Below are 26,295 nucleotides of genomic sequence, written 5' to 3' on the forward strand. Positions count from 1 at the left end.
CCATGCTGCAACACAGTCCAAGTAACTAGGTTGCTACTAAAACTATTCAATTGAATAGTTTTGTAATGCTTGCACGAATTATGTATGCCCATCATAAGTTTATTGATAAACCCAAATATTGGTATGGTAAACACAGCGTGGCACAGATTTGAATCAAATAAATATTTCTGCAAGAGTAGGGATTAAAAATCGCATCCATTTGAACCAAATTAATTTTAAAATAAAAATTAGGTTGGGAATATATTTCATAGCATGATGACAATATACTTCAAGCAGACATAAACATTGGTGGTATGGATAACTAAAATTCAATACAGCAAATCATAAGTCACTTGGTAGGAAGGGATGAGGAATGATGATACATGCTAAATGCAGTAATTTCAACAGGGATGCAGGATACAGATCAGTGGGCATTTATGCACAAATCTAAACACAGCAGGATAGGCTACCATAACTGCTTATAAAGCCTATGGAATCCTGAGCTTTATACATAAAATCAAAGACTACAAAAGCTAACCATATATGCTGAACCAACATAGATATCATTTCAATTACAACTGTTCAGTTCTGTTCTTCACTCTTGTGGAAGTGTGTGAACAGATCAGGAACCGCTCATCTGCCTACCCCTTTCATATCTCTCAGTATCTATGGGCTCTGTCTCCACTTATCTGCTCACCTCTACTATCCTCCCTAACTTTGTCATCAGCACAAATACATTTTCCTAGCTGCTTTCAGTTCTGATGACTGAAAACATTAACTTTGCTTTCTCTCCACAGATGCTAAGAGACCTATTGAGTTCCAGTAGCAATTCATGTTTTTGTACCAGATCTCCAGCATCTGCTGTTCTTTGTTGGCAAAATTTAAATTAAAAAAATCAAATTAAAAACAAGGCAAATGGCAACAATGTAACTATTGCTGATTTTTGTGAGTCCTCATCTGGTTCATTGCTCATTTTTCATGAAGGTAATCTGTCGTCCTGATAGTGTCGGGCACACACGCGACACCAATGTGGCTGACTCTTAACTACCCTCTGAAATGCCCAAAAAGCCATTCATTTGTATCAAAACTACCACAAAATCTTAAAAAGACAATGGAATCAGATGGACCATTTTGTATTGACCTGGGTATCAGAAATGACTACAGCAGACCTAGCCCTGTTGGTCTTACAATGTTCTCCTTACTAAAATCAGGGGATTGTATCAAAATTGAGTCAGCTTTCCCACTGACTATTCAAGCAATAGCCTGGAATCATACCTTACAATATCCCAGATACCAGCGTGACCATCTTTGGGTATGTTTGTCCCACCAATATGACAGATCCACCAGAGATCCACCAAAGTATACATAGTCAGTAGATAGTAATCCTGGGTGTCTTCAATCTGTCAAAGATGCATCTGTAATATGATGGTAGCAGTAAGAGTGACCACCTTCACAGTGACTGCAGAAATCAAATCCCTGTCACATTGAGGCCACCTGCCAGTGTATCATGACATATTACCAGCATACTAAACAGGACAGGGAGAAAGTGAGGACTGCAGAAGCTGGAGATTGAAAGTCAAAAAGCGTAGCGCTAGAAAATGCACAGCAGATCAAGCAGCAACCGAGGATCAGCAGAGTAAACATTTCTGCGAAAAGCCCTTTATCAGAACTTCTTGATGAAGGGCTTATACCCAAAACATTGATTCTTCTGTTCCTCAGATGCTGCCTGACCTGTACTTTTTCCCAGTGCCATGCCTTTCGACTACTAAATGGGACAGTCTTTGAACATAACTAATAATGCAAAACTGGGCATCCAGGATAATATAGACCTTCAGCAGAATTGTATTCTCATGGTTGGCATATACCCTACTTTACCATTACCATCAAGCCAGGAGATCAATTCTGGTTCAAAGGAGAGTGCAGGAGCACATGCCAAAGGAGACATCAGTCATACCCAAATGGAGGTGTCAACCTGGTAACATGCATTACAGGACTACCTGCATGCCAAACAGTGAAAGCAATATGCAACAGAAAGAACTAAGAGGTCCTACAATCAAAAAAAATCTAATCTAAAGTCCTGTCACATCCAATCACGAATAGTGATAATAAAACAACTCACTAAAGGAGACACCACAAATATCCCCATCCTCAATAAGGGGGAAACCCAACACATCAGTGCAAAAGACATGGATGAAACACTTGCATCGTCTTCAGCCAGAAGTGGATAATCCATCTCAGCCTTCTCCTTACTTTCCCAGCATCACGGATGTCAATTTTCAATCAATTCAATTCACTCAACATATCAAGAAATGGCTGGAGGTACTGGATATTGAAAAGGCCACGGGATCTGACAACATTTTGGCAATAGTACTGATGATTTCTGCTCTAGAACAAGTCATGCCTTTAATCCAACGAGTCTAGTACAGGTACAACACTGGTATTTGCCTAACAATATGGAAAATTGTGTAGGCATGTTCCTATCAGCAAAAAGCAGGTCAAATCCAACCTGGCATTCATAACCATATCAATCCATTCTTAATCTGCAAAGTAATAGAAGGAGGTCACCAGTGTTTGCAAGCAGCATTTGCAAAGGAATAATATGTTCACTGACACTTATTTTGGGCTTTGATAGGGCTATTAGCTCCTAACCTCATTACAATTTTGGTCAAAACACAGACAAAAAAAAGACAACTGAACTCCTGAGGTGAAGGGAGAGTGACAATCCTTGACATCTTGGCAGCTCTGGCAAAACTGGAGTCAAACGGGAATTAGAGAGAAAGCTCTCTGCTAATTAGATCCCTATCTACTCAAAAGGAAAATGGTTGCTGCTGTTGGAGATAAATCATAGTCTAAGTACATCACTACAGGAATCACTTAAGGTAGTGTCCTCTATACAACTATCTTCAGCTAGGCAATGACATTACCTCCACCTTGTGGTCAGAAATGGGGATTTTGGCTGAAGACTGGACAATGTTCAGTACATTTGTATCCCCCCCAATACTGAAGTAGTCAAAGTTCATGTGTAGCAAAGACCTGGACAATCCAGGTATGGATTGAGAAGTAGCAAGTAATATTTGAGTCAACAGAGTGTCTTTTCCCATAGCCTTTTCAATATCCAGTACCTTTTCTCTTGTTGGAGAAGGTCAAACAGTTATTTCTTGAGATTGAATGGCCTTAACATCACTGAATTTATCAACATCCTGGAGTCTTACCACCTATCTGAAACTGGGTTAGATCAGCCATACAAATACTTTGTCTTCAAGAGGCAGTTAGCATGAGGAATCCTCTGGTGAGTAACTCAACTCCTGACTCCACAAAGCCTGTCCACCATCCACAAGGCATAAAATCTGAACTGTGATAAAATACACTCCAGTGCATGGATGGACACAGTTCCAACACTCAAAACGCTTGAGTTCTAAATTGAAGGCAGGGTAATTTTGATGGTATTAGGCAAGAACTTTCAAAAGCTGATTGGAGGCACATATTTGAAGGTAAAGGGACAGCTGGAAATTGGGAAGCCTTCAAAAATGAGATAACGAGAGTATATTCCTGTTAGGGTGAAAAGAAAGGCAGGTAGGTATAGGGAATGCTTGATGACTAGAGAAATTGAGGGTTTGGTTAAGAAAAAGAAGGATGTATATGTCAGGTATAGACAGGAAAAATCAAATGAGCCCTTTGAAGAGTATAATGGCAGTAGGAGTATACTTGAGGGAAATCAGGAGGACAAAAAGGGGACATGAGACAGCTTTGGCAAATGGAGTTAAGGAGAATCCAAACGGTTCTTCCACATACATAGAGGACAAAAGGGTAACTAGGGACAGAATAGGGCCCAAAGATCAGCAAGACGGCCTTTATGTGGAACCACAGGAGATGTGCACACAGAAACTGACCTTTCAGTCCATGCCGATCAGATATCCCAACACAATCGAGTCCCGTCTGCCAGCACCTGGCCATACCCCTCCAAACCCTTCCTATCCATATACCCATTCAGATGCCTTTTAAATGTTGCAATCATACTAGTCTCTGCCACTTCCTCTGGCAGCTCATTCCATACACATACCACCCTCTGCATGAAAAAGTTGCCCCTTAGGTCTTGTTTATATCTTTCCCCTCTCATGCTAAACCTATGCCCTTTTGTTCTGGACTCTCCCACCCCAGGGAAAAGACTTTGTCTATTTATCCTATCCATGCCCCTCATGATTTTATAAACCTCTATAAGGTCACCCCTCAGCCTCCTATGCTCCAGAGAAAGCAGCCCCAGTCTATTCAACCTCTCCCTATAGCTCACATCCTCCAACTCTGGCAATATCCTTGTAAATCTTTTTTGAATCCTTTCAAGTTTCACAACATCCTTCCAATAAGGAGACCAGAATTGCACGCAATGCTCCAAAAGTGGCCGAACCAAACAGTTGCAACGTGACTTCCCAACTGGACTCAATATTCTGACCAATAAATTGTAATCTGAGGTAACCTTCTTCGCTGTCCACTACACCTCCAACTTTGGTATCATCTGCAAACTTACTAACTATACCTCTTATGGTCCCATCCAAATCATTTATATAAATAATGAAAAGTAGTGGACCCAGCACCGATCCTTTTTGCACTCCACTGGTCACAGGCCTCCATTTTTAAAAACAATCTTCCACCACCACCCTCTGTCTTCTACCTTTGAGCCAGCTCTGTATTCAAATGACTACATTTCCCTGTATTCAACGAGATCTAACCTTGCTAACCAGTCTCCCATGGCGAACCTTGTCGAACGCTTTACTGAAGTCCATATAGATCATGTCCACCACTCTGCCCTCATCAATCTTCTTTGTTGTTACTTCTTCAAAAAACTCAATCAAGTTTGTGAGACATGATTTCCCACGCACAAAGCCAAGTTGACTATCCCTATCAGTCCTTGCCTTTCCAAATACATGTACATCCTGTCCATCAGGATTCTCTCCAATAATTTGCCCACCACCGACATTAGGATCACTGGTCTATAGCTCCCTGGCTTGTCCTTACCACCTTTCTTAATGAATGGCACCATGTTAACCAACCTCCAGTCTTCCGGCACCTCACCTGTGACTATCGATGATACAAGTATCTCAGTAAGAGGCCCAGCAATCGCTTCCCTAGCTTCCAGAGTTCTAGGGTACACCTGATCAGGTCCTGGGGATTTACTTATGCATTTCAAGACATCCGGCATGTCCTCCTCTGTAATATGGACATTTTTCAAGATATCACCATCTATTTCCCTACATTCTATATCTTCCATGTCCTTTCCCACTATAAACACTGATGCAAAATACTCATTTAGTATCTCTCTCATCTCCTGTGGCTCCACACAAAGGCCACCTTGCTGATCTTTGAGGGGCCCTGTTCTGTACCTAGTTACCCTTTTGTCCTTAATGTAAGTGTTAAAAAAACCTTTGGATTCTCCTTTACTCTATTTGCCAAAGCTCTCTCATGTGCCCTTTTTGTCCTCTTGATTTCCCTGTTAAATATACTCCCAATACCTTTATACTCTAAGGATTCACTCGATTGATCCTGTCTATACCTGACATATGCTTCCTTCTTTTTCTTAACCAACCCTTCAATTTCTTTAGTCTTCCAGTATTCCCTATACCTGCCAGCCTTTCCTTTCACCCTGACAGGAACATACTTTCTCTGGACTCTCATTATCTCATTTTTGAAGGCTTCCCATTTTCTAGCCGCCCTTTTGCCTGTGGATATCTGCCCCCAATCAGCTTTTGAAAGTTCTTGCCTAATACCATCAAAATTGGCCTTTCTCCAAATTAAAACTTCAACTTTTTGACCTGGTCTATGCTATTCCATCACTATTATAAAACTAATAGAATTATGGTCACTGGCCCCAAAGTGCTCCCCCACTGATACCTCAGTCAGCTGCCTGCCTTATTTCCCAAGAGTAGGTCGAGTTTTGCACCTTCTCGAATAGGTACATCCACATACTGAATCAGAAAATTTTCTTGTACACATTTAAATTCCTTTCCATTTAAACCTTTGGCACTATGGCAACCCTTGGCACTATGGCAGTCCCAGTCGATGTTTGGAAAGTTAAAATCTCCTACAATAACCACCCTATTATTCTTACAGATAGCTGAAATCTCCTTACAAACTTGTTTCTCAGTTTCCCTCTGACTATTAGGGGGTCTATAATACAATCCCAATAAGGTGATCATCCCTTTCCTCCTCCTCAGTTCAACCCAAATAACCTCCCTGGATGTATTTCCAGGAACATCCTCCCTCAGTGCAGCTGTAATACTATCCCTTATCAAAAAGGTCACTCTCCCTCCTCTCTTGCCTCCCTTTCTGTTCTTCCTGTAGCATTTGTATCCTGGAACATTAAGCTGCCAGTCCGGTCCATCCCTGAGCCATGTTTCTGTAATTGCTATGATATCCCAGTCCCATATTCCTAATTATGCCCAGAGTTCATCTGCCTTCTGTTAGGCCTCTTACTTTGAAATAAGTGCAGTTTAATTTATCAGTCCTACCTTGTTCTCTGCTTTGTCCCTTGCCTGCCCTGACTTGCCTTTGTTCTCAACTGTACCAGTCTCAGATCGACCTCTTCCTCACTATCTCCCTGGGTCTCAACCCCCCATCTTACTAGTTTAAATCCTCGCAAGCAGCTCTAGCAAATCTCCCTGCCAGTACATTAGTCCCTTTCCAATTTAGGTGCAATCCATCCTTCTTACACAGGTCGCTTCTACCCCAAAAGAGTTTCTAAGGATCCAAAAATGTGAATCCTTCTCCATACACCAGCCCCTCAGCCATGCATTCATCTGCTCTTTCCTCCTATTCCTGCCCTCACTAGCTTGCAGCACCGGGAGTAATTCAGATATTTTACTACTCTTGAGGACCTCCCTTTTAAATTTTTACTTAACTCTCTATAATCTCCCTTCAGAATCTCAACCTTTTCCCTTCTTATGTCGTTGATTCCAATTTGTACAATGACTTCCTGCTGGCCTCTCTCTCCCTTCAGAATATTCTGCACCCTCTCTGAGGCTTCCGTGATCCTGGCACCAGGGAAGCAACATACCACTCAGATATTTTCACTGCTGGCCACAGAAACATCTGTCTGCACCTCGGACTAGAGAATCCCGTAACACAATCATAATTCTGAGTTTTTAAATTCCTTGACCCAATGAGTTGTCAAGGTAATCAACTTTCTGTTTTATTTTTTGCACTTGACAACTTGTGAGTATGCTGCATATGATCATTTTTGGCCAATATAAGATAATCCTTCAATCACACAACTACCTTGTTTTGAAAATCTGAATGTGATTTGGAATAAGTTAAAGGATTCTCATGGATAGTAAGGTTTTAAAGCAAACAAAGTCATAACTGACTCTCTGCATGCCTTTGGTGCAATTCAAATACACTAGACATCTGTAGGAAAGATCACGTCATGCAGAGGTTTGAAGGCTGGTTGTCAAGGAGAAGATCTATAAGTCCTGTAAATGAATACCTTGACCACCATGTACATCTGAATTTGAAGGAGGTTAAAAGGGTTATGATCATTATTCTTCATATTATGATTTCCACATATTGTTTTTGAGCATCTTAGTACTCCTTAAGAAATTAATTTTAAGCAGTGCATTTTATTTCTTTTTAACAAGATTCTCAGAGATCAAATGCCATGCTAGAAGTAACTTATACAATTACATAAAACTTTTTTTGAAGTGAGAAAAAGTCCATCAATTTGAAACCAAACTCCATTTTTTTAAAAAAACTACATACCAGAACATGAATGTTTGAAAAAAAGATGAAACATAATACATATGCCACTTAACATAAAATCTCTCATTGAGTTAGCTAAGAAAATGTTAATATTGTCAGAACAAAGGGTTGTAAGTATGATATGTAGACTAAGTGTTCAATTTAAGCATAACTACAACTAAAACAAAGAATGGAGCAGTTTTCCACATTCCTACTTTTAGTGCGCTTATGTACAGCATACTAAAGCAAGCAAGATCGTTCTGCTATAATGCGCGTTTCGTTTACACAAATTCGCTAAATTGACAAATTGGGGACATTGTTTCTAAAGCGTGAAATGGTAAGTGCCATTTCTAAAGCATAACTTTTCTATGACACAGGATTGCAAAAGAACACAACCAGCAGATTATAGAAGAATTACCTGTATTTTCAAATTATGCTTTTCTTGACACTAAAATTATTGCCTAAACAGATTATTTCAAATTGATGCTTTCGAGCTGCTTTGAAAGACTAGGATACAATAATGATAAATCAAGGTGTTTTATCCTACCAACAATCCCTCCTATTTATTAAAGGCTTCACAACCAAAACAAGAATTGCTAAAAAAGTTAAAATTTGGACTGCAGTTTGACAGCAAAGAACATTTCAGGAACAAGCGACTTCCTGTCCATTTGTCTTTTCACAAAGCATTGGCAGTCATCACATTATCCATTTCCCTTGCTGCTAAATTAAGCCAGTTTAAAATGCAGGCTAGATTTCACAACGAGGCATCATGCAAAAGTGCACGTTATCACAAATTACCAATACAACAATCATCGGGCATGGACCTTTACTTGTCAGAAAGGGTGGTCTATATAAATCAGTGAAGGGAAAAGTACTTTCCTGTTCTGTAAGGGCTGAGAAATTGGAATGACAGTAAGTTCTATCAATCTGGCATTTAGCTTCACCACTGGCATCATCCTGCCATTAAAAACATTCCCAAGTAAGCTCTGTTCAGAGACATTAACTGGATCAAATGGTATTGCACAAAGTCATGATGTTATAGCAATCTCTTTAATGGCACACTTGCATTGAAAATGGGAATCACAAGTGACTTTTGACAGCAGATCAAGCATAAAATCTTTACAAGTAGCTTGCGGGGAGGATGTAGAATTGCCAAAGCTTTGTGATAAGACTTTGAACTCGAGTGACTGAAAACTTGGCGTTCAGATATAGTTGACAGTAAAGGTCTGGAAAGGAATAGTATCGTTTTCTATGGAAGCTTTAAAGTCTAAAGGAATAATAAAGAATGAGGCAATAGCAGGTAGCAGAATAAGAGAGATACTGTGTAAAACATTTCAGGAATGTAATATTAAAAGATTTTCATAAATTATCGTAGAAGTAACTCAAATAGATGAATGCAATGGGGCCAGAGTGTGTTTGCAGTCATTCATTGAAAGATGCTATGCTACTTACAATGTTGAATTTTATTTCCATATGAAATCTTTATGAAATTCCAGCTTCAACTTCTAGTTTCCTATTCAAAGGTTTTCTATTCAAATATTTTTGCGTAAATTTAGAAGACAAGATCACCAAATAAATAAACTGATTATAATCTGACATCCACAAAATGCGCTAAGAAATCTCAAGACTTCTTACCAACAGATGTATCACAAAGTTGTTGACACAGTGAAAGTGAAATAAAAATAATAAACTAATGCCTTGGCATTATCTACTTTCTCCTTCCTAACTGCTAACTTTTTCTGGTCAATGATGCTACAGTACCAAATCTGTAGTACCAAATCCCAGCAACTGTTCTTCATGTATAAACCTGGATGTAAAATGTTTGCTGGTTATTTGCCAAGGGTATGAAGTACAACCAAATTTAGTCCGATGGTAATTTTTTTTAAACAAGGATCATTGGATAGCAATCAGGAGTTGATTTCTCCCTCTTTAGCTCCGGCACAGGGAAGTCATTTTTAGCACTTTTACTTCACCCAGCTGGGACAAGCTAACTCTGCAAAAATCAGGAAAATGATATCACTGTTATGCAGTTAAGCAACACTGCAACATCAACAAAGGTATTAAAGTTTAAAATTAATCTTTATTTAGAAATAATCAAATGGACTTAAAATTAAAATTAATTTCAAATCAACAAACAAATCAAGGCAAAACATCAGGCAACTATTTCTCCTACATTATTCATGGAATAAAAGCAAGTAGTAAAGCCACTAACCTTTCGGTGTTCCTTTGTATGCTTGGTAACAGAAAATTCCATAAATGGCAAAAAATAAGCAGAAAGTGTATTGTACAATATTCTGTTTAAAAGTTTCTACCTGAAATGTTCCCTTTCAGATACTGGCAATGCTGCTGTGCATTTCATTTCTTTTATATTATCATACATTCTTGACCATTTCCTTTAAAACTGTCAGAGCATCTTTGATACGTTGCTGCCCCCAAACGCTCATTCAAAAACTGATAAATGTTTCCATGGAGCAGTATCTGTTCAAGATTATCTCTACTTGTAGTTAAATTTCAACAGTATTGTATTTTTGATATTGAAGACATTAATGGCAGAACTTAAAACCAGAAAGCTCTGGGCACTCCATATCAAAGTATAAAACAATAGTCAGATTGTCAGAACTGTCTAGGTGTTGTACATTTTCCAAATAAATTAAATCAGTTAAATACTGATTCACAAAATGCTTGGATTTTAAAATCCCACATTGTCAAATGATCTCTTAAATTCCAATGAACTGTTGAGCAATGCAATGCAGATCAGGAATGTTCAATGCTTCATCCAAGTGGAGTTAGTTGACTTCAGTTGGAATGGCTTAAAAGGATATCAATATCCAGGCTAATGGGTGTGAACAAATCAGCAAGCACTGTCGTTCCTGATCACTATTCAGTAACTCCTGAAGTACACACATTATCAACTAAGGGAAAAAAAAATGACGCTTGACCATGATGATCTCCACAAGCAAATAGCTTCCAGAAACATTGTCAAAGCTGCTTGGATTAGCAATAGTACAACACAACATGATTTGTGCAACCTCAAATGAGGTCACTGATTTCTAAAGGAGAGGAAAGGGGATTTTGACAAGGAAATTAAGATTGAGTACAAAGAAATATTTTTTTAAAAGTATTGTAAAAATCGAGTTACCTAGGGAGGAAAGAAAAAAACCTACTAAATTTACTGACCTTAAACCTTTACAGCAATTTGAAAAAAAGAGTTTCAATTTGATTGCATTTTAGATCTAATAAGTAACAAGATTATCATGCGTCATTTTATTTCCTACATCAAGGCAGAAAGATAATTGCAGTCTGTTGTGAAATTAATAAAGGTGAAAATTGGATTCTGCACAAATGTTAGGTCATTTATTGCTAACATTCAATAAAAGATGTCTAGTGATTAAGTCTGTTGCAATGAACCTGGTTTCTGGCCATATCATTTCAAATAGCAAACGAGAAACTAAACACTGCACCACTTTTGCCAACTGGTTAAAGACTTCAAAACAAATATGAAACAAACGCAACCTGAGTGGAAATGGCTTTCAATCCACAGACTAAAGCTCTTCACCAGCCTTAAAACAGACATAAAACAAAGAGGAAATATGCTGCCCTATTTAAAGCATATGACAGGTGAGAGCAAGTGAGAGACTGCACAAGGGCGCAAGGGAGAAAGAGACACACAAGGAAGCAAAGTGCACATTATTATTAATCACACAAGATTCCACGTACAATTATGTCCAACTTTTTGCAAAGAAACTTTGTACAACCCAATGTGCACATTTCACACTAGGTACTACCTAAATCATGATGTAGAATCCTTTCCCTGATGCTGATCAAGATGCCTGCGAATGAAGGGCGCATTGGAAAAGGGAGAGAAGATTGTCACTGCAAAACATTTAAAGACAAATTGCCCACCATGTCTGATAAGTAATCAATCAATCTTTCATTTCCAAATATAGAGTGAATCATGTACTCTTATAAATGTACGCATTAGAGAGAGGGGGAATAAATCAAAATGATCCAGAAGACATCCAAGCTATACTGAACAAAACCTAAACATTTTCCCCCCCAAATGCCTGATGACAAATTAAACAGTTATATTGGTGCAAAGTTTGGCTTCACTCATGAGACTATTCCTGATTGATCCCATTTTATCATTGGATATTTTTAATTCTATTGATGTCCTCCAATGTGGACTTTGTCGTGATGTCTCTGATAAACAGAAAAATTACATTGATAATCTGAGATAATAGGAACATATCTGAGAGCCTCTACCTTTGAGCCAAGAGGTCTGGATTCTAGTCCCACCTGCTCCACAGGTGTGCCATAACAGATTTGAACATTGATTAAAAATATCTAGAAACCGGTTTTGCCCTGTCAATGAGCTTGGAGTCATTTGATATATACAGCAGTCTATATAGAAAAAGCATGCATACATTATCTTTATTCCCACTCTAGGTTCATCCTTGGTCACTTGACTTTGGGCTTCCACATCTCCATTTGAGTATGAAGTTCTAAGATTTGCTTCGTCTCTTGACTTTGTGGCTGACAGCAGATTCAGCAATTGATTATCCCTCAGTTTCTGCGATTCACAATATTTCCATAGGCAAGTCACTAATTAGATGTTTCAATATCCAAAAAAATGCCTGATAGCTAGTTTTAGTTGCATACAGACAGAATACCAAGTAAACATTAATTCAATTCATTGATTCATTTTAGATCTACATGGAGTTGTAAAGTGTGCTGATTCTGTAGTTTTCATCATCTGATTGTACTGTATGAAGGAAATAGCTCTGAGAGACTACTGGATTTATTGACAAGGAAATCATGCTAAATTGGATATGAAAATCATATGTAAAACTGATGCTGAACATTTAAAGAACTTTTAAGAATTTTGATGTATGGCTAAGTAGCCTAACTGTACTTTAACCATAAAAACTAAAGCTTTGTTTTCAAATAACTGAATAACTTTGGCAAATTTATTTTATCAATGCACATGTCTCTGTCATAGCTACAAGATCATACCAATGAACCTCTATTTGGGCTGATAAGTCATTTATTTTGTTTCTAATACTATGTACATTCAAAGAAAGAGACATTAATTTTGGCTTTTTACCATTTTCCCCTCTTTGACCCTGTCTATTTTTTTCTATGTTTGCAAATTGAATAATGATGCCCAAATTGGGACAAATAGCTGCCTACCTGGCATATGCTTTTGCTTTGTAAATCTATTTTCCCTCTCCTAATCCCTCCCTCCTTCTGAGCAGTTTAAAGCCCTCTCAATGTACCTGGTATTTTACTCAATCTTAATGTAGTGAGCTTGCTCAACAATTTTCAAAAAAAGGTATTCAACTCTGTGGGAGAGGCATCTCAGCCAAACTCAATTCTGTTAATTACAGGCACAATTTCCAGTAGGGGTCACTACATAGCAGTCAGTAGCAGAAAATTATTATAACCCAGGGCACTGAGGCCGATTACAAGTCAGAACTAAATGGGAAAGAATGTTTTATTTAGTAAAATGGTTCCTTCCAAGTTTTCTTTGTTAATTGTTGATCAGCTTTCATTTTAAACTAACACACAAGTGTTTTATTCATGGTTTAATACAAGGCTACTGGTAATAAATTACTTTTATGCCTCTGTACATCCACTGCCCATTCAGGGCAACTCCGTGCAACTCTGTAGTGTTCTTTGAATACTCTGTTAAAGCCTGTGATAAATACTGCATCACAGACCAAAACCAGTGAAGCTAATAACAGATCAGTGACTGGGGTAAAGCTTCAAAAGCATTGCTGTTGAAATATTAAAACTGCTCGTTGCAGCAAGAAGCTACAGTGCATGAAAAGTAATATTGTGAAAAGTGTGATTCAATTTCGGAATACTCAATTCTCTGAGGTTGCCTAGGAGTCTCCCAGAATAGGTAAATGTATCTTTCATTGCTACAGTTGGAACTTGATCTTATCACTGTAAACTTCCTAGCATAGTTAATCCACTCTAACCTACCCATCCCATGACATCACTGGATACCACTGCAGAGAATGAAGTGTAGCTGGAATGGCAGGTACAATTAGATATTGATTAGAGAAGTTCAGTAGCTTGGAGAACACGATGGGATTAAGGTGATGAAAAACAAGGGTCCAAGTACAGGGCAAATGCACACTAGCAGATGGGGTTTAGGATGGTATATGTGGCCCAGCCTTTTCTGAAGAACTAGTAACTGCAGCAATATTATGGGTCAGAGATTGCTGTGAGACAAGCAACAGCAAAAACAGTGACAAAAACTTGAGGAATTTATTGAGTAAAACAATGAAAATTCTGTCCACTGTTGGACAATTGGGAAACAAAAGTGATACAGACGGAAGAGTCCCACCAGAATAATCAAGGCAAAAGGGAGTAGGTGGTTCTTGAATGAATATTTTAGCCTGTAGGACAGTGCACAAATGGTATTGACCAGGGAGCCTGACTGTACCTTGTACAGTGCAAAGGGATTCTGGATGTTGTTCCAAGATGAAGACTGGGAATAGGATAAATGGTGAGCAAAGGTTGGTTCCAGGCTTATTGCTAGTTACTGGTGGGAACAGAGTACTTAAACCTATTATGTGCAAAAACATAAGAAGTATCTGTTAAAATAGCATTGCTAGTTATGAAGGGAAATCAGACTGTGAACAACATCAATGTAATTTCCATAAGACTATAATATAGAGAAGTAGAATTAGGCCATTCAGCCCATCAAGTCTACTCTTCCATTCAATGGAAGAATGGCTGATGTGTTTCTCAGTCTCATTCTCCTGCTTCCCTATACCCTTGGATCACATTACCCATCAAGAACCTATCGTTTTAAATACACTCAATTACTTGGCCTCCACAGTCTTCTGGGGCAAAGACGTTTACAGATTCACCACCCTCTGGCTGAAGAAATTCCTCCTTATCTCAGTTCTAAGGGTTATCCCTTCACTTTGAGGCTATACCCTCATGTCCTAACCTCTCCGACGAGTGAAAACATCTTGATATTGTCTCTATCCAGTATTCTGTAAGTTTCAATTTTGCCAAAATTATTTTTTAGAATTAAAGTTCCACTCTCCTTATTTACTGCAAATAAATCCCCCATCATTGCTACCCCCTCTATCACACCCGATATTTCCCTACTCCAACTAAGGACTTCAGATGCTGGAAGTCTAGACCAGAAACATAGACTTTCCTGCTCATCCGATGCTGCCTGACCTGCTGCGCTTTTCCAGCTTCTCATTTTATCTACTTGCAGTTGCTTTCCTGGAATTCAGGACATTTATTCATTCAACAGCATAAAATCATGAGCAAATATATTCAATTATAGCAATAAGCCTGTAACCAACCTTTGCTCACCCTTTTTCCCATTCCCAGTATTCATCTTAGAACAACATCCTTTGCACTGTACAAGGTACAGTCGGGCTCCCTGGTCAATACCACTTGTGCACTATAATTTACCTTACTTGTTATCAGGTAAAAGCAATATTTGCAGAACATCAGCAAATATCACAAGATGAAACCCTTAGCAATGTCTCCAACCAGTCCTAATCAATGACAAAAAACAAACTAAATACGGAGATGAAAAAAATGAAAAAGAAATAGCTTTACCTAAGCCATATATTAATCCTCTCACCACCACCGTGCAATGGCTTCTACAATGTATGTATCCCAAGCAAGAGTAAGGTAATTTGCGACTCCAGTTGGTATATTTTTCCAACATTTGCTGTATCATTTCATATGAAGAATGGGTATTTTAGTAAAGTTATGCAGAACTGCCAGCTTCCATGAAACAGTATTACACTACCAGCCAATGCCTTCAGGAATAGAGGGAATGAATGTAAAGTCTCTGCTTGTAGCCATCATCATAATGACGTCTGCTGAAAGGATAGCAGCACGCGGGGAGTGGGGAGAAAAGATTTTATCTGAGATCCAGACTGCCCTCCAGAATTACTTAAATGTCCATGTTTGTTTTTGCTCAGTTATAGGATGCGGACATTGCTGGTAAAGCCAACAGTTATTGCCAATTCCCAATTGCTCTCAGAACAATGATAGTGAACCACTTTCTTGAACCATTGCAGTAAAGCCATAGTACTGCTCGGGAGGGAGTTCCAAGATTATGTCCCAGAAACACACGAGGAAGGGGTGCAAGGGGAATGCACAGACCTGTTGCATGAATAAAGGAATTTTCTTTTTATAAATTTGTCATACATCATAAAAAGCAAGCCTTAACCCATGTCTCTATGTAATATTCAAATCAATTATTAAACACATTACCTCCACATCTTTGATGCTGACTTTTAATTATAAATTAAGTTGTCAAACCTTCAGGCTAGCTGTACATATTATTTTGAAAAAAATCTTAAAAATAGCTTTGCATATCATCATATCACTTTTACTCTAAAGTAATTACTTTTCATTAACTGTTTCAAATTATTCAACATGGATATGGTATTTAACAAAAACACACTGGCATAATAAAAAATGCATCTGCCACAAAGCTGTATAAACAAAATAGCAGTAAATGGTTTAATGTTGTATCAAAAATTTTTTTAGAATCTCAAGGTTTACTCAAATGCTTAATTTGGAGTTTCTACTTTCAGAAAATCTTCAGCATGCTTAAAATGATACAGATGATAACCATTAAATCAATGCAGTTAGAACTCACATTTTCTGTAACTTTTGAACAACACTGCATGAAAATTTGGGAGACAAGGAAATACACAATAAATGGAAAGATAAGTGTGAAAAAATAGGAACCTCAGAATGCATGTCTGCATATTCTGAAAGGACAAGTTAATAAAGGTGATGAGAAAGCAGCTGGCATGCTCTACTTTATTAGACAAGGCATAGAATACAAGAGTGATGTAAAAATTATGAAATTTAAAAGATGAGATTTTAAGGCTTTATTTTTGGCTTTAGAAGATTAAAGTGAGACAGCAGACTGTCTGATAGTAAACCTGTGTGGTTTAATTGTTAGATCAAAGGAGCAATCTCATCGTGCTACGAAAGGGTGATCCTAGATATTTTCACGAAGAGTGCAACAACTGTTGCTGAGTCTACACTGAGAAGACACCATGTCTTCAAAACCCAGGAAGATGTTATCACAGTCAGATGGTAATGTTGCTTGTGGAAAAAATCCATCCTGATATTGAGCCTGTGGAACCTCAACCTTATTTCTAAGAATAAAAGCAGTGGTGATCAGTGCTAATTGACTAACATTTGTACTTGGATCAAAATGAAGTGCATTTGCTCTTTTTAATGGAGAAGGAGGGCTATTTTCCCTGAGTGTTGGAGGAAGAGGGGTGACCTTATAGGAGGTTTATAAAATCATGAAGGGTATGGATAGGGTAAATAGATAAGGTCTTTTCCCTGGGACGGGGAATCCAAAACTAGAGGGCATAGGTTTAAGGTGAGAAGGGAAAGATTTAAAAAGGATCTAAGGGGGAGCTTTTTCATGTAGAGGGTGGTGAGTGCATGCAATGAGCTGCCAGAGGAATTGGTGGAGGCTGGTACAATTACAACGTTTAAAAAGGTAATTGGATGGGTATATGAACAGGAAAGGGTTGGAGAGAAATGGGCCAAATGCTGGTAAATGGGACTAGACTCATCTAGGAATGGATGAGCTGGACAAACTGTTTTCATACTGTACATTTCTATGACTCTAAGAATCTATTTCGAAATCAAGCTTCCTTATAACCCTATGATACCAAAGAGAAACAGTGCAGAGTTTGGTATGATGTAGTCAGGCTCAGAACTGATGGATCCTTTTTAAGCTCTTCTTTTTTTTTCCCCTCCCTCATTCTTAAATTATTCAAAATAGCACCAAATCATCACAACAAATGAAAGATTTCACAGTACTTTATTGTATGCTTACGTAAAATACACGTGACAACAAAATCATTCATTTGAAAATCATTTTACAGCAAAAGAGATGCACGTCAGCCAGGAGATAGGATGTCTAATTTAAGAGACAAGTAATGTTACAAAATTGGCATTTTTGGTGTCATTGAAGGGAGAAAGTAGCAGACTTTGTTTGATTGTTAAGATTTAAATTGAACATGCAAACTTATTACTTAATTGTGTTTTGGGTTTCTTGACATTGATATAGCAAATCTTTTTCAACTGTGAAATCATGTCATACTTTCCATTAATGACCTGAAGCTTGAATTGGTTTGAGTTTGAACAATATCATATTTGAATATAGTTCACCATGGAGGAAGTAAGTAGGACTTGTTCGAAAAACAAACTCATGAGTTAAAGAAAGGCTAGAAGATTCACCTAATTGAAGCAAAAGTGGGAGAATCGCCAAGGAAAACTCTTAGTGGGGAAAATAGTATTTGGAAAGAAAGGAGCAGTGCACTGAAAGCTTTTGATTTTACATAAGCCTGTTGGACTATAACCCGACATTGTGTGACTTCTGACTTTGTCCACTCCAGTCCAACACTGGCACCTTCACGTCATGGCTACCATACACAAAATGGCACAGACACAAAGGTCCAAATTACTTCCTTGTGTTCGTAAATATTTTATGATTTCGACATTCCAGCAGATCGGATACATAGATTGTCGAATGACAATGAAATAATTGATGACAGATTAATCTCCAGCGACTTAAAGATAGTAAGCTAGTATTTTGAAATAGAAGCAATGTGTCCAAAATACAAAACTTTGAATGTTTTCTTCCTTTTCTAAAAAAGAAAGTGAGGCCATACTTTAGTGTTTGCAGAAATATCAATGTTAAGTCAGTAACAGTTTTCTAGCATAGAGATGATGGCAGTGAAGAGGAGATAAAGATCAAAGCACGTAATTCCACAGGTCAACATAGTTATTGGAGTTATAACAAATCAGGTTTCTGACAATGAGACATTTTGTGTGCATTTACTTTGAGTGAAATAATAACATTTGAATGAAAATTATTTCTTCAAATAACTAACTATACCTTTTAAACTACACACTAACCACCTGGAAACCAGACAGATAGCGCTTACCTCCCACATATATACATTATTCTTGACCTGGGACTTTTTCTTCCTTTCTCCTGAGAATGGACCATATTTTCTGCCTTTCTGAATGGACCTTGTGGCCCACACACCTGAAAGACAAATTTTCTGAAGCTTTAAGGTCAAGACTTAACATTTAAATTAAAGCATTTAATTTTGGCTAAAATAAACTCACTTTAATCTATATTTGTTCATGAAGCTTTCTATATAGCTTGTTTACTATAATATCACATAAATCTTCTGGTCACTTGTCAAATTCTATGCACCATTTCTAAATGGCTTTAACTTCAGTTAAGCTGATAAAAACAGTATTAGCTTAAACAAATCACAATTTCACCAGTCATTCACAGATTTCAAACAGAACATCAGCAGGGATATTACAAATTGCACTCTCCCTTCCCCACAAAAGGTCTAATATGGTCTGAAATGATTCCCAACATCCAATGGAATGAGGCCGCTGGTGATGGATATATTAAGGATTAGATGCGTGCAAATTGGTTGTATAAATATGGGGAGCTAGCAATTGGTGGGATGAGTTTTACAGAACTGCAATAAAGATCTCACTAAAAGTGTATATTTGGAATTTGTTTAAACACAATTATCTTCCAAACTAAAACAAACTTGCGTGCACTATTATGAGATGGTTTGCCAATCATCTATTTTAATATAATGCATTTGAACCCAGCTCCTCCATAAGATAACAAGACAGAAGTTCAAATAATGCATGTTAAAACTGCAAGCTTTGCAAAAGACAGCATCTAGTGCCAGTCTTTAGGTTCATGAAACATTGTCCAAAAACACTCACCTAAGCGTTTCTCATCAACTGCTGATGGTTTTAAAGTCACCTCTTGAGGAAGTCCCTTCAACACACGTTGAGGCACATCAGCTAACATCTCAATTTCAGGTGCAGTTAATGGATCACTCTGCACATTAAGAATAATAAGGAAGATTATTTTATGAACCAGACTATTAGTTAAGGAATACATTGGCAAAGAAAGGCTTGGATTTGCACAGCAGCTTATTAGAAAATGTTCTATTAAATGTAATAAGTTAATCTGAACTGCAGTGAAACAGTTTTTGATGGTGCTAGCATCCTAAAACCTCCTATCCTCTTGTAGAAAACAGTACTGGATATTGAACAAAAACAGGGCACTGTTGAACTTTTCATCTCAAATAGTCCAATGGACCATCAAATTTGTCCAGTGAGTAACTAAGCCAAGCATTTCAGGATTGACCCGCTCTCCAAGATTTAGGCTGAGCTAATTAATCTCAATTAGAGCTTCAATTTTCTCATCTCACATTACTTCAGACCATTAAATTTGGAGATGAAAATAAGGCCATCAATCTTCAGCTATTAACTAGAAACCCTTGTTATTAATATTGCTGTGAAGGAAGGAATAGGTTTAGCTACAATAATCAGGCAGTGAAGTAGTTACATTAGTAAGCTTGTGGATGATACCAAAATTGGTGGTCTACTCGACAGTTATGAAGGTTATCTAAGATAACAAAGAGATCCTGATCAAATTGGTCAATGGGCTGAGGAGTGGCAAATGAAATTTAATTTGGATAAATGAGAGGCATTACATTTTGGTAAAACAAAAGAAGGGCAGGACTTTCAGAATTAATTATAGGGTGCTGGGAAATGTTGCAAAACAGACAGATCGAAGGGATCAGATACACAATTCTTTGAAATTTGCATCAAAGGTAGATAAGGTGGTTATGAAGGAGTTTCGCATTCTTACTTCATTACTCAGACTGTTGAGTATAAGAGATGGGATGTCATGTTGAAGTTGTGCAGGTCGTTGGTGCGGCTTCATCTGGAGCAATTCTGGCTGCCCTGCTATTGGATGGCTATTATTAAAATTGGAGGGGGTTCAGAAAAGATTTATCAGGATGTTGCCAGGGATGGGGGGGTTGAGTTTTAAAACTGGTTGGGTAGGTCAGGACTTCTTTCACTGGAGCATGGGAGATTGAGGGGTGACCTTGTGGAGGATTACAAAATCATGAAGGGCATAGACAAGGTGAATAAGTATGCATCTTTTCCCTAGGGTGGGGACATAGTTTTAAAAAGGACATGAAGGACAACATTTTTTATACGCAGAGATTGGTTTGTGTGTGGAATGAAATGCCAGAAGTAGTGGTGGATGCAGGGACCATTACAACATTTAAAAGACATTTGGATAAGTACACAAATAGGAAAGGTTTGGAGGGATATGGGACAAGCGCAGGCAAATGGGACTAATTTAGTTTGGGAATATGGTCAACATGGACTAGTTGGACCAAAGGGTCTGGTTCCAAGCTGTATGACTCCATGTACAATTACGCCATTTGATTTGATAAGAAGGTCATTGACCGAAACACTGGCTTGGATTTTCCTGACATTGCGAAGACTCCAAAGACCTTTGAAAAAAAGGTGGGTGGCACTAATTTTCCCTGGCATGAGATAAAGTTGTGGGCATTTGCAACACTGTCAACTCATTATGGGGATGCAAGCATCTGAAAGGCCCTTCTCTATGCCTCTTTGTTCACGGATTTAAGAGGAGTCTCGAGTCTGGATTCTGGCACCTTTTCAAAAATAACAAGGTTTTACTGATTTCCCAATGTCCCCTTTATGTCAACTGCATCTCCCATTACACCTCAAAACCAACTTGCACCTGCCACCCATCTTGGCCTCACATCTCACTCCCCTACCCAATGATCTCACAGACTCCCCATAACATATATATTCTGTACACAACCAATTAATTCTGTAGTGACAATGGCATATGCAGAGTGCTTAAAAAATACAAACATTCATAATTTCCTTAAACTGGAGCCCTATAAAATTAGTCAACATGATATTTAAAGTAAGTACTTGATACCTTACAAGAAGGTGTAAGCACTGGACATCTGTTTATTTTGTACAAATAAATACTTAGCCATTTACAAAAAGAGCTCTCAGAAAAATAGTGCATTACCATTTCAAAAAGTGGTCAACTTCTCCCCAGAAGTACCAATGGAAGAAGTTACACCTTAATGGGAGTACAAATTCTCAACCAACTTTCAACATATATACTTGGCACTCAGAAATCCTTGTGGTTGCCTGATTGTGGGGGACAGTGCTCCCGACTCCATTCGCTTGTGCTACCCAACTAACAGAGGAAAAATCAGGCCAACAGCCTTACTTTTCTGTGCATAGATACTGCCTGAATTTTTAAAATATTGGATATAAAAACAAGAATGCTTGCAATCTCCAGGATTCTGTCTTTTTGTTTTTCAAAAGTATTGAAAATTAGGAAGGTGGTGTGCGAATATAAATTCCTCAGAAATAACCTCTGCTAAGGTGGGTGATATTATTAACAATCTAAAAATAAGCATCATCCCTCAAGTAGACATACTGAAATTGCACTGGGATGCATGTATAGCAGAGAGAACCACAATTACTGTGATTTGGAAATGTTGTGGATTGTATCCACCTGACAACTTTGGACATTTAACACAAGGATCTGTTCCACATGCAACAAATTTAACAAAAAATATTAAGCCACACATGAAATTAAAACAATCATGGTCACCAACATATATTTCTAGGTCATGAAAACAGCAAAGGATTTTGAACAAAAAAAAGTGTAGTTCAGGAGAAAAGGGAAATATGCCAACTGCAACTAGCATCTCCTTCTTCCAATCTTGTACTTTGTACAAGACATTTCATTTTGTTCCCTCTCAACATACAAGACAATAATACAGAACTCACCACACATATAAAAGGATCTAAATTACGATTAAACTCACTTCCTCCATTGCAAACTACAGGATCGCTTGCTCATTAGATATCCTCTTCTGATCGATCATTCACTGCAAGGCAAAGAGTGAAAGCACATCTTAAGGTAGTAATTATAGACTACACTTCTTTCAGCCTTTATTTGAAATGGGAAATGGCATGAGGAATGACAATATTACAAGATTGGATTCATCCCCTTTGACATAAACATCTCCAAAAATACACCTTAATCATACTACTTGTAAAGGTCTTCACTGGGGTGATGCTGTTATGAAGTTGAAGGTGTGTACTGCAGCTTTGAGAGAGAGTGAAGGCTGTTTTGCACTAAGAGCTTGCAGGCACCTGTCATGTGACTTACTAGCAATCTCAGTGCATCCTGGAAAATTGAAAATATGTAACATTTGGCTATAAACTAGATACCTCAGTTGTTTTGACCACCATTCAAATCTAACCAGTTTAAATTATGCCCCAGGATATTAAAACCCAATCAAGTTTGAAGTTATTGTTTTTCACAACATTGAACCAATGAGGCAATCCAATGTTTGAGGTATAAAGAAGCCAGCATTTTGAGAGTTAGCCAGAGAGTGTGACTAATCACCATCAGAGTAACTGCTAGCAAAACACTCTGTCAAGGGTACTTTTTCATATGAAACATCTTTGCAGCAAAAGACCGACGATGACCCAGGGACATGTACAGCCAGAAGTAGACAGAGACCAGAGACAGTCACTGTATGGTTTTGAAAATTAAGTTGATGCCATTTTAATAGCGGTGTTTTATTGTTGTAGAGTTGGAGGCAGATAGCAAGTAGTTAGGAGAAAGGAGGCTTAGGAGTTATAAATAGTTGTTGTTTAATGTTCACTTTTAAAGTTAAAGAATAAATTGTTTTTTTTAAAAAACAGTGCAAGTCGGGAGTTCCGTCACTCATACTTTAACAGATTATGAGGCAAAGTGAGTTTTTCTGGGTGTTCGACTTAATTAGCAGAAGGGTTCAACGCTGTGTCATAACAATACAAAGAAGATATTTTCTCTTATGACAGAAAGTGGAACTACAGATCACTGTTCAAAAATCAGGGCTGTCCATTTAAAACAGATTGGGCAAAATGTTTTTCTCTCAAAGAGCTGTGAACCTTCGGAGTTCCCTGAAAAACTGTTGGAAGCAGAGCCCTTAAATGTTTTTAATGCACAAATAGATTCTTATGAAGCAACTAGTTGAAACATAATCGAGGTTAGATGAGATCTGGCATTGCAATCACATCGGCCATGATCTTTCTGCATGTCTGAGCAAACTTGAAGGGTAAAATGGTCTCATCCTGCTCCTGACTCGTATACTTGTACGAGACAACAGTTCAAATTTTAACATTACATAACATTAAGCTTACATAAAGTGTAACACAACAGTTTGTTTCAATACAGTATATGACACATATACAATATATGTCTCGTAATACCTTATGATTTAAGTCATTTTACGTCACATGTACAACCAAACATAAATTCCAGGTTTTTGTCGTCCTGTGGTATCTAATGGTGGGAAAGCCTATTACAGTGGTCTTTCTCCAGAGTTTTGCAGCAGCTCTAAATGTTTGTGCATCCTTTAAGGAGGAACATGCTATTCTGTAATACTCAATTGCCAAGAGTTTTTTCCACTGGGCATGTTTAGGGTAGACTGAAAAAAAAGCAACTTTCACTTGATCGCCTTCCAGCAGCACTGTATGTTTATCTTGGTCTGTCCCCCTCGATACAGCTCTGCATTCTACATTATGGAACTATTTGGGAGGAATCTCCATTTTAAAAAGTGCATTTCTTTCCAGATATGCTTTGCAAAAGCATTGTAGAAGGAAGAAACTAGCACACTCTTTCCCACAACAAATGTCAAAAAGAGTAGCAGTCAGAGATAGTAAGACTCCAGATATGCAAGAGTACTTTGAGAAGGAAGCATTTTTCACTACCAAGCTAAGTTCTGGTGCTTGATTAAAAGTATTAGCTGTGAGGTAATCTTTCAAATAACTATGGCAGTCTGCTCATGAAACCTTCCAATAGGATCCATTATCTACTTTCTTTACAGGGCCTTGAGCACTTGATATGTGGATCAGCATTTGATGGACATGTGGACAAAGGTAATTTTCTGCAAAAATTGTATTCTAACGGAGAGGGGTATGGTGCAGTCCAACTGAATGAAACATCGAGACAACATGATCAAAGCCATTCTTTGCAACACTGAGCACAGACAGAACTCATTAGGTAAGGGGGTGATGTTGGACAACTTTCGCTTGGGCACTCTTTGCCTAAGCAGCTTGCAGATCATGGCCCTGTAGACACAGGGCATTTCTGATTTACATTTAAAATGGGAGATAGCTCAAGTCACTGCCATAGTGCATTAGAGTCAGCATGAGTCAGACCCATGCTACTCGGAGCAATACCTAGAGCATTTTACACCTGAGGATCAGGTTCTTATCTCAATGAATAAGGTGTAATGTTTCCAAATGCTCAATTTCTATTTCACTATGGTAAAATGGTTGATGGCGCTTTCAGCGAATGCCCCAGCACCTTCAGGTAGTGCAAACTGCTGGTGTAGGGAGAAAGAAACAATAGATTCAGTTGTCATCCTTATGTCTGGATCCCCGCTGACAGACTTGGTTAAAAAGGTTCAATACAACATAAAAGCAAAACAGAGGAGAGGGAAAAGCCTTATCTGATAACACCATACATATACATCATGGAGTTGTATGATATTCTGTCAAAGGACATCCCCTTGATCGAAATGCTTAGGCAGATGCCCAACTGCTGTCCTGTACATCATCACCATGAATGTTGCAAGGTTATTAAACATCTTCCTATCAGGTATGATGTCAGTTTGATTCGGGTGGATGACAAACTCTTTCATGCTCATATAATCTAACTGAGACGCTAGAATCATAACCTCATTAGTTAGTAACTGATTTGTGCCTTGTTGAGGAGAAAACTTAAAGATCCATCCTGTACCAGACTGGTATATCTCTCAATCTACTGACTGCTTAAAACTACAATTTGAAACAATATACATTCATGGCAAGGGATAAGAAAAAGGAGGAAGCATATGTCAGGTATAGACAGCCGAGATCGAGTGAATCCTTACAGTATAAAGGCAGTAGGACTACGGTTAAAAGGAAAATTGTGAGGGCAGAAAGGGGACATGAGATAGCTTTGACAAATAGGGTCAAGGAGAATCCAAAGGGATTTTACAAATTCACAAAGGACAAAAGGGTAATGTTGGAGAGAATAGAGCCTCTCAAAGATCAGCAAGGCAGCTTATATATGGAGCCGCAGGAGATGGGGGAGATACTAAACAAGTATTTTACATCAGTGTTTACTGGCTAAAGGTGGCTAAACCCCCAGGACCTGATCAGGTTTCCCTAGCTTCGCAAAGAGTTCCAGGGTATGTAATTGCTGGGGTCCTTACTGAGATACTTGTATCATCAATAGAGACAGGTGAGGTGCTGGAAGACTGGAGTTTGGCTAACGTGATACCACTATTCAGGAAAAGTGGTAAGGAAAAGCCAAGGAACTATAGACCAGCAAGCCTGACACTGGTGGTGGGCAAGTTGTTGGAGGGAATCTTGAGGGACAGGATTTACATGTATTTGGAAAGGCAAAGACTGATTAGAGAAAGTCACCATGGCTTTGTGCTTGGAAAAAACATGCCTCTTGAACTTGATTGAGTTTTTTGAAGCAGTATCGAAGATGATTGAGGAGGGCAGAGTGGTGGATGTTAATGTATATGGACTTCAGTAAAGCATTTGACAAGGGTAGACTGGTTAGCAAGGTTAGATCTCATGGAATACAGGGAGGACTAGCCATCT

General features: G+C 38.3%; 1 protein-coding gene across 8 annotated transcripts in view; it reads right to left on the minus strand.

The window, feature by feature from the left end:
* Positions 1-26,295, minus strand: part of LOC140487122 (PR domain zinc finger protein 2-like) — a 171,117-nt gene that overhangs the window by 69,114 nt on the left and 75,708 nt on the right. For 4 of the 8 annotated variants that reach the window (XM_072586649.1, XM_072586648.1, XM_072586650.1 and 1 more), the window contains exons 2-5: positions 22,467-22,529; positions 19,501-19,618; positions 18,684-18,787; positions 9,917-9,937 (exon numbers count right to left, since the gene is read on the minus strand). In XM_072586649.1, the coding sequence (XP_072442750.1) occupies positions 9,917-9,937; positions 18,684-18,787; positions 19,501-19,618; positions 22,467-22,475 (252 nt within the window). In that variant the 5' untranslated portion in view covers positions 22,476-22,529. Of the gene's footprint in view, positions 1-9,916; positions 9,938-18,683; positions 18,788-19,500; positions 19,619-22,428; positions 22,530-26,295 lie in introns of those variants that run through there. The other 4 variants (XM_072586654.1, XM_072586652.1, XM_072586653.1 and 1 more) reach the window with 3 other exon arrangements.

Source organism: Chiloscyllium punctatum, chromosome 16 (assembly GCF_047496795.1).
Source record: "Chiloscyllium punctatum isolate Juve2018m chromosome 16, sChiPun1.3, whole genome shotgun sequence".
Taxonomy (NCBI): domain Eukaryota; kingdom Metazoa; phylum Chordata; class Chondrichthyes; order Orectolobiformes; family Hemiscylliidae; genus Chiloscyllium; species Chiloscyllium punctatum.